This window comes from Montipora capricornis, chromosome 7 (assembly GCF_036669925.1).
Source record: "Montipora capricornis isolate CH-2021 chromosome 7, ASM3666992v2, whole genome shotgun sequence".
Lineage (NCBI taxonomy): Eukaryota > Metazoa > Cnidaria > Anthozoa > Scleractinia > Acroporidae > Montipora > Montipora capricornis.
The window spans coordinates 28,676,455-28,686,454 of record NC_090889.1 but is presented as its reverse complement, the minus strand read 5'-3'; the positions used below and the strand labels follow the sequence as shown (position 1 = coordinate 28,686,454).

The 10,000-nt window shown below is 40.6% G+C and overlaps 1 protein-coding gene across 1 annotated transcript in view; it reads right to left on the bottom strand.

Moving 5' to 3' along the window:
• Positions 1-5,740: 5,740 nt before the first annotated feature.
• Positions 5,741-10,000, bottom strand: part of LOC138056784 (rab GDP dissociation inhibitor alpha-like) — a 31,186-nt gene continuing 26,926 nt past the window's right edge. Inside the window, exons 10-11 of the mRNA XM_068902676.1 lie at positions 9,472-9,526; positions 5,741-7,284 (exon numbers count right to left, since the gene is read on the bottom strand). Coding sequence (XP_068758777.1) covers positions 7,147-7,284; positions 9,472-9,526 — 193 coding nt within the window. The 3' untranslated portion in view covers positions 5,741-7,146. The remainder of the gene's footprint in view (positions 7,285-9,471; positions 9,527-10,000) is intronic.

The following is a 10,000-nucleotide window of genomic DNA, read 5'->3' as shown; positions in this document are numbered from 1 at the left end:
AAATAAGCGCTTACAAATTTCGGGCATGCGCAGACATGCGCACACATCGACACTTTCGACACTTTCCACTTTCACTTTTCGCTTTCTCTCCCTCCCTCTCTTTTCGCTTTCTTTGCCTCATTTTTTTTTTGAACTTGCTGGGCATTTGGTAGGCTTTATTTTGGTGGGAAGAGTTTCTGAGAAACCTTTCATCATCTTAGAATTAGGTGCTCAGAAAGGTAGGTGGGTAATGGAGCAAGCTTTTCATGGAGATTTTCAGGTCAGTGTTACATGGTTTTTTTGGCCGTTTCTCCAGTTTCCTTGACTGAATTGTGCTCACTCTGGTATACTTTGAAAGATCTCTTCTCCTTGCACAAGTTAGTGGACAAAGCTGTTCCTGACCGTTAAAAGTGATGACGTCACAAGGGGTAGATGGGACCGTGGATAAAGCTGGACGTATTTGGCCAGATAGTAATCAAAGGGTTAAGCAAAAAACCTAAAAATCGAGTTTTACCCAATTTTCCACCTGATTTTAAATACAATAGACAGATTTGGTCGTTTTAGGCTGAAAAGTGGATTTTTCAGCAAAAAATCTTGTTACTTTCTTAATAACACTTGTTAAGATCTACATCTCCTGCATAATCATATCCCGGGGCAAAAATACATTTGAATTAGTAGGTACCGTCCTTAACCTAAGTTAAGTAGCATGGCTGGCAATTTTAGTGATCTTAAGACATACCTGTTGGGAAGCAATTCACTGAGCCTGAAGAGAAGCGATAGGAACTCTTTACTCTGAAGCGATAGGAAGTCTAGCAAAAAACGAAAATGAAAAAGATTCAGGCAAAATAGAACACTCTGATTGCCTGGTAGGTCTTCGGTCGGGATTTAATTTTACAGACGGTCCGTTACCATGGAAACGATCCGTTTCCGTACTTTGTTCTGTCTCCCGGGAAATTCAAGTTGAACGAAACACAAAAGGTTCTCAAAAAGTGGAATTAATTATTTTTTTATCACAGCAGTACAATTATAGCAAACGGAATTTAGGTTTAGAAGGTTACCTTTCAAAGTTCGCTGATGGAAGACGAAGATTACGAACATTCACTAAGCGGAGAAGTGTCCGAACGCTCAAAGAGACGATGCCATAGAATAAACCACTTACTAACGTCACTTCGGTCTTTTTTGTAAGGCCCTCGCTCTGCTCGGCCCGTACTGCCACGACCTCGGGCCAATATTCTTCAGTACGTTCCTCGTGCTCGGTTAGTAAGGGGTTAATCTTTTTCATAACATAGCAACGGTAAAAATTGTTCTTGCAACAAATTTTCTTTCAGTTTTTCTGCTGACGCCACCTCTATTTTGATTGGTTAAAGGTTTCGCGCGAAAATCATCGGATTGGCGCGCTCACCAAATTCCTCTCTGACTCTCTCCTAACAAAACAACTTACTCCAGCAAGAAATGCAGACATAAACTCACTTTTTTTCCGTTGCGGAAGTCGCGTCCGTTCAGTGTAAATAAAACAATTCATCTATAGCTCTGAAGTACAGCATAAGCATTTCTGAAAGCATCGAAAGAAAGAAGTTTTAAGATGAAGCGCAGGGTCATGGCTTGCCGATTCGCCAAAAGCTTCTGGGATTGTACAACATTTCCACTCTGATGTAGCTCCAAGAAAGTGAAATCGTTGAAGGAAAAAGGAAAACTGAAAAATCATGACTAGCAAAAAGAACGTTTGGTTTGTACTGTTGAAAATTCTGCTGACAGAAACATAAGAGTAATTCATGTAAGATTTCTAAAGATGAGATGACGATTCTTAAAAGGGCGGACCAAACAACACAAACTTGTCAGCGAAACGTTTACTTACCTAAATCTGGTAATTTACAAATTGTCTAAAAAAGGGATTTTACCCTTAGATTAATTTACATTTCAAAATTATGGAACTTCATTCAAAGATTAGGATTCCTGTAGCTTTTGCGTTGATCGGTGAACTTTATCGTTGAAGAAGAGAATAGGAAATTTCAAGTTAAAATTTGTAGAAGCTTACATAAGCTTACCTCATCGGTAAATTGAAAGTATGGAAAATTTACCGAACATATTCACAGGCGAAAATTGCTTCCATTGAGGAGCGTTAACAGAAAAACCATGACGGCGGCAGGCGTCAATGTTAACTCCAAGAAAAACAATTCGAGCAGAAATACGTTTGCTTAGAAAACACGTGTTCCCACAACCTGACCAACTTCGTGCATACTTAATTCAGCTCAACTTCTATATTATTCAACAAAAGCGTCGGGGTTCAAAGCCATTAAGAGAATTGCAGGACACTATTCTCCTTCGTCTGCCCACGTTTTTTCCTGAAATATTTGACTGACGTTTCTCTATGTTTTTGCGAATGACGTAAATGAAATGTACTTAAAAGTGGAGTGCACGTGCTGAGGAATTGTTTTTCGGTCTCATACAAGGCTCCTTTGTCGAATTTTTCGTAGCGTTCGTTATATTTGCTAAAATTAATATATTTCGCTCGTGACTACGTAGACCGATTCTGGAGCTGCAAGGCCTGTGGCAGTGTGAACAGGCGTAAGTTATCGCGTTCGACGGGTTGTTAGTAGAAGTCTTCCTCTGTCTCTTCTCCAGTCCCAGGTCCTTATCGTCGCTTCCTCTGCCCGTTTTTGCAGCCGGTCTTGAAAGCTACCCTCCACTTAATATGGTGGTCAACCAGCGATTCCTAGTTGTCTACACTGATTTTGGCTTTCTTCATTTCTCGTTTCAAGACGTCTTTGTAGCGATCGAAGGAGCGACCGCTATGTCGATCGTTTGCCATGAGCCAGCTTTTCATAGAGGTCTCTTGGAAGGTGCTCGGGGCCCACGCGGTGGACATGGCCTAGCCAACGCAGTTTACGCTCTGAGAGGAGGTACTGCATAGTTGGCATTTCTGCAGTTTTAAGCACTTCCTGGTTGGTGATTTTCCAGAGGAATTCTTTGATGAAAGTGATTAGAGACAGTCACCCAACCCAAAATCAACAGAGCAAAACGTTCCAATGCACGCAAAGTTGACCATTTGTGGGTTTGTAGCACTGATATACACTGTTTAAGCCTAAGCACTTGTTCAAGAATGGTTAGCTTTTATAAAATGTTTGTTTTTCTTGATTTTTCTTAATTGTGATGTCAGCCACCCGTCATGTAATTTTCATGAAATTTTGAGGGAACAAGTCGTGGGTGACGCGCTGTTTCTAGTCGCATAAGTCGCATGTTTCTTTGATTGCACTCACGTAATAAGACGACCATGTTGGTGCCAAAACAATGGAAAAATGTAGCTCGCGTTTTGCATAACAATAGAGTCAAATTCCCAAAATACTTTTTCGTTATTGTTCTTTCCAACAAAAATGGCTGCCGTGACGTAAGGTGCAATCAAACAATCTGAGGTGGAGTTTGTTCAGTCTGGCTTCTCAACAATGACCTCCAATCTCTTCCTGGATAGCTAAACCCAAAACTGCACGTAAAAACCAAAACCGCAGTCTACTCTGTATGTGTCCTTAGCACCCTGTTGTCTGGGAGCGAGACATGGCCTGCATACGCCAGACAAAAAGCTAAAGGAAAGGAACTTTATTTAAGTGTCTAGTCGTTCTAGTGCCAGAGCACTAATTGGGGACAATGTAAACTGAAATTAACGATTCACGCAAATCAAGTCGAACGTTGTTTTTGAATAGAGGCGAAACTGGAGTACCCGGAGAAAACCTCTCGGTGCAGAGTAGAGAACCAACAAACTCAACCCACATATGACGCCGAGCCTGGGAATCGAACCCGGTCCACATTGGTGGGAGGCGAGTGCTCTCACCACTGTGCCATCTCCGCACATCTATTTGGTAAGTCCCACCAAGAAGTCTATAAGGAGAGTAAAAGCAGAGAAAACCAGATACCTGGGCTCCCATACCGGTAGATGCTCGACAGAAAAGCACACGGTCTGTCAGACTGCAGTGAAACAGGCACCTGCGGGCGCAGTATACCAAACACCCCATGTATCCCGGTTCTTGAAACAAATCTCACTTCCACCGCTTAAGCCGGCGCAGTTACCTACGAAACTTCCAGTGTGTGATAAAAAGATCGTTAAAAGTAACCTCCAGGCAGGGGCGTAGCTAGGATTTTTTAAAGGGGGAAAGAGGGGAACAAGCCTACAAAATAGCTATGATATGGTTTGCATTATGTTGTTGTTTGTCACAAAGAGGGGGGGAGGGTCACGGGCACCCCACCCCATGGCAACGCCCCTGATAGGTTTACATTCTTGTCTTGTGCAGTTGAGTCAAGATATCAGCTTGGAGAGTAATTAGGTTAGACTTTCTACACGAGGCTCTTGTTGGCACGTTACTAACAATAACGAATGCCAACCATATCCTAGCTGTATCATCGTTTTTACTGATGGCTAGCTGACATCAGTAATTTTCCTCTGTCTTGGAGTGTTTCTCTGTCCTTTTTGCCCCAGTTTACATCACCAGGGCTAACGCACAGCCCGGGTTGCTCGAAGCATAGTTAGCGCTAACCTGCGTTCCTAAAGGCGCTGTTACACTGTGCAACTTGTCTCGCAATGTTTTGGAGACATTGTGGCGGGACAAGTTGCACGAAACATTTCACAGTGTAACATACCCGGCAACGGCCAAAATCGTTGCGAGACAAGTTTGACGAAAAGTAGAACTTAATTCTACTTTTGCCAACGGCTCTTGCAGTGTATTTTACACTGTGAAATGTTTCGTGCTACTTTTCCCTCCACAACGACGCCAAAACATTGCGAGACAAGGTGCACGAAACATTTCACAGTGTAACAGCGCCTTCAAGGTTCTGATACCTCTTAATCAATGGTTAGCGCTAACCAGGCTACAAGCAACCGGTCCCTGGGGATGGATTTGTCAGTAACAGGAACCCATGACGAGGAGCGAACAACTCCCCATACTAATCCTTTGTCACTGCTTTTTACAGACCGATCTATTTTTATAAAAAAAGGCAGTTCTGGTTTAGTGAATATATGACGTCAAGGTAGTTTCTTACGATTGGTCATCGGGGTCCTGCGAGAGAAATCCAATCTAAAAATAAATCGGTCTGTGAAAACACCGCGACATGAATATAGGGCTGTTGCCCACTCCTAGTCATGGGCTCCCGGCTCATGTCAGCAATGAACTGACTGCGAGTGACAATGGTTCGCTCTAACAATAGTCAAGTTTAAGCTCTCCCTTAACTGGAAAAACGGAAAAACCTCGTTCCCAAGGCATTCACAGTTCCTCTCTTCTATCCAATCACAATGAGGTTGGCTGTATGACATCTCCCGTTCTATGAAATATGTGGTTAGTTATTTGATTTTGAAATATGATGGAATGTAAAGGAGCAGTTGGCATCTCTCGCTTCACAACCACAATCGGCGACATGTGTCGGTTGAGATTATGAATTCTGTACTCTGCTCTGAGCCAGAGTATCGTTTGGTTTGGATCGAGCATGAAATGGAGGCTATTGTGGGGGAATCTTTTCACATGCAAATTATTTCCCCGCAATAGCCTCCATTTCATGCTAGATCCAGTCTAACAGAGAGAATACGAAACTGGCCTCGGTTGTTCAAAAGGTGGATAACGCTATCCACTGGATAAATCACTATCCAGCGGATAAACACTAGCAAAACCAATTGAGTTATCCAGTAGACAGCGATTTATCCGCTGGATAGCGCTATCCACCCTTCGCACGACTGGGGCCAGGTCTATTGGGACAGCAGCAAGTCAGACTAAGGACAACTACCTTGCATTTTCAATGCCTTTATTCAAGACAAGTGTCATATTTAAGCCAGTTATAACTCTACTTTGTTACTGTTTAAATTTGTTTTTGGATATACGGATTATTCTTCTTTAATGCGATCTACTTACTAGGAAGAATTTTACTTCTTAGAGCAGTTGTGCGTCGCGGAACATAATAACTGGAACCCTTTGCGCATATCAAAGTACCCCTTGAAAAAGGTCTGAACCAATCAAAAATCCAGAACATAATGACTCCGGGACCAAGAGCCCGCGAAAAAATTAACCACTGACTGGTGTGGAAAACAGGAGAGGTGAAAGGTTTGATCGGTGTTAATTAAGGGCATGAAAACAATGTCTGTAACTGATGCAAAGCGCGGGGAAAATATCACCGGTGCAAAGAACACCATTACGTTTACACAAGAGTGACGCAAGTAGCCTGTTCCAGGCTACCAGATAGTCGGGAAAGCGAAAAAAACTGGTTGCGAAAAAAGAACCTCGACCCAAGCCCCCACTTTTTCCGCACGCAGTTTTTTTTCGCATTTTCGACCATCTGGGAGCCTGGAACTGAATAAACTATTTTTAAGTTCAAACTTGGGTTACAAACAATTTGTGGGCTTTAAGTTGTTTAAAATCTGACGCGCACTACAACATAAAGGATCAGTAATAATCCCAGAGGATCCTATATGAAAACTGGCATTCTGAACAAAAGGATTGGCCATTGCATTTCGATACAACAAAATCTAAAAAAGGCAACCTACCTAAAAGGGAGAAAAATAAATTTTGCATCTTCAAAATACCCGAGCACTGCAAACTTCGGTTAAGAACAAGCAATTAATTGTCAGTTATTTTTTGATAACTTTTTGCAACTATTGCTGCTTGCAACCGGTTCACTTATTGCAAGCTAATAGTAAGGACAGAAGAACTAAATTTCCCACAAAGAATTTGAAATCACGAAGCGTTGTTCATTTGATTACTTTCACTTTCCAAAAAGGAAAATTCCGACAAACTTTAACGCAAAGTTTAATTACTAAAACAACCCGGCCACCTTTGTGCTTCATGGAACAGGATTGTTATGCACTATTCATACACAAATACTTATACTAAGAACTGACTAAGGCAAATAAGAGAATTGCAGAGTGAATAATACCTTAAAACATCAACAACTTGTTGGTTGATAAGTATTGTAAAGAGCAGAATTAGGTTATACCAGTACTGTTAACACAATCTACCTTCCAGTGATTCTTTCCATGAATAATTTGCTCTATTCAACTTGCTTTACCATGGTCATGCCACAGAAGCGGCAGAAAAGATTTCAAAGTGCAACATCTCTCATATCAATTACATATCCTTGAATTAAGTTCGAGTAGTATTGCGTAAAATGAAAGGTATTGTTTTTTTTTTCTGCACATCCCTATTGTTCAACCGTGCTGACAAGAGCCATTTTTGAGAAATCGAACTCCTCTCCAGTGCAGCGTTTGTAGACGTCAACAATGTCGCTGCAAGTGGTCTGGAAGTGAGTGGTGGCATCGTAAGACGTGGAGATAAAAACCTAAGAAAGATATATCCTAGAACATTAACAAAATTACGCTCCATTTCTACATCATTGTAAATCATACAAAAGATATTGAAGCGGCGTACAGGAAGTTGACTGTACGCAAGGACTTTAAACAGTTCCGTTATTTAAAGCAATCTTTCCTATCATTATTCATTACATTTCATAATAATAATAATAATAATAATAACAATAATAATAATAATAATAATAATAATAAAAATAATAATAATAATAATTATTATTATTATTAGTAGTAGCAGCAGCAGCAGCAGCAGCAGCAGCAGTAGTAGTGGTAGTAGTATATACTAAAACAGTAATAATCTTAAAGAACTATTCACCTCAGTGACGGTGGCTACATAACAATTAGACCCGTAGCCCGCAAGGGCTACGGGTCAAAAGCCCATGAGGCGAAACCGAATGGACTACTGACCCGTGGCCCTTGAGGGCGAAGGGTCTAATTGTTTTAGTATCACCCAACTAGTCGGACAGAAGTTAGCAAATGTAAGATGAGGAAATATTTATTTGGGAATAAAACGAAAGAAAGCGTCACGCTGTTCGCCACTCGAGGACTATTACTAATAGTCCTCTAGTAGCGTAGCCAATTAAAATGCAGGATTTGCATTAGTCCACTAGTTGGGTGATACTAATGGCGCATATTTACCTCGACGCCAGCCACCTCCACTTCCGTGAATAGTTGTTAATTATATTACATTGCATAATTTATGAATTACCAGGAGCTCATCGCTGGGACCAAACAACTGGTATGACCATTTGATTTCTCGTTTTCTCACACTTGGCTCATATTACATGCATTTCCTCTTTGTTTTATAGATAGTTTTCACTGTCACGCAACAAAAAAATAAAATAAAATCGGTCTGGAATCGTTATTCGATATAAGGCGAGATTGCTGTCATGATTTTGTTAGCGAACGCGACTTCGGGCGTGATGCCCAACGAGTTTGCCAAGCAGAAAGGTCTCTGACGAGTCCCTTGGTCGGGATGAAACGAGCTTCGTAAGACTAACCACGAAAAATGTATTTTCACAAAATCGAAACCGTTCAATGAAATATGCCAAAAACGTGGAATGGTGTTGGAAACAAATTCATAAATCCTCTCACCAATTCTTAGGTCTGTGCGGTACATCGTTTCTGAGTTAATTGTCGAAGCGTTTCACTCAACTTCCGTTGTGCACCAATATGGCGGCCAGAAATCAACACGAACACCTGGAATCACTTAGCGACGAAAACGCTTACTTTTCGCTTATGAGATAAAATACATGTGAATAAAAACACATCTAATGTACTTGGAAAGCTCAGACTACTGAGATTCATAGGCAGACATTTTTTCCAACCAAATAACTTTATCATAGTGTCACGCAAGGTAACAACTCGGAAATTCAAAATGTTGTATATTCGAAACGAAAGACGTCATGGAACTGGAAACTTGAAAAAAATATTTACTTCTAGGGCATCTTTACCCTCCTATAGACAAAAATTCAAAACACCTTGCGATTTTGACTTTAGAATTTGATGACGTCACTGTGAAAACCATCAATATTTTTTTGCGTATTTATGCATGTGACGTAAATGGAGACATTATGCATTGATTGGCTCAGAAGCTCAATACTTGGCGGGAAAGCTTTTCTAAAAAATATAGAAAATCTAGGAAAACGAGAAATCTAAATGAGAACTGACGGATCCGGGTTGTGAAGCCCTTTTGTTAATCATTACCGGAACTTTCACTTGAGGGCTACGCCTGCAAAAACTTAAATTCCTTGGTCACCTGGTAACCCAGTTTCCCACGTTTCGACAAGCACACGCATTTAAATACATATAAAGGTGACAGATGCAGGAGGAAATCCGCAACAGAATTTTGGCAATGGAAATACTGCAGGGAGTTTGGAAACAACACCCTAAGGCCGCGCGTGGTTGTAGGATACGGCGTTAAATTTTTCTTCCCAGTCCTCCAAATTACGTCACCAGATCACCTGGATTAAAGATGCTTTTTCTCGTGAATTAGGTACATGTAGTCCGCGGGATTAAAACAGTAAAATTTACTTAAACACTTTTATAACAAAGCTCTTACATCTTACTAGACCTTTTCCCTGTTATATAGCTGTTTACATTTAATTGTGACTTTAATACAAAAAGTAAAAATATCAAAAACAAGACGTGTACAATACCTTGGACTTTTCTCCATCATCAACTGGGACAAAAATATCCTTTACTGATAAAAATCTAAATATAATAAATGACAATGCTCAGCAAGAATGGTTTACAAAGCACTATCAACATAAACCCAATGATTTTATCATCATCGACATTGTTACAATCATCATTGTTACGTTAATCATCATTCATATCATGATTATCATCATCATCCACATTATCACCACCCTAACTGCTGTATTGTCTATTAAGATAAGATCAAATAAGGTAATATTTATACAGGGAAGATCTCTCTCACCAGTAGGTGATCTACAGAGAGGTCCTGCATGGGTCCATAACATAAATCACCAATTGACAGAACAAGAGTAAAACTCTATATTATATAGAGCGGTTTTCAATTGAGTGTCGAAAGCAATTAGCTAATTACTTTGGTTTTGCATCTACTTCACTCAGTGATTGGTTCAAAGTTTTCGCGCCACTTTTTCAACCAATCAGAAGTGAAACTAAAACCAATTGTGACTCGCGCGTACGCATTTTCCCGCG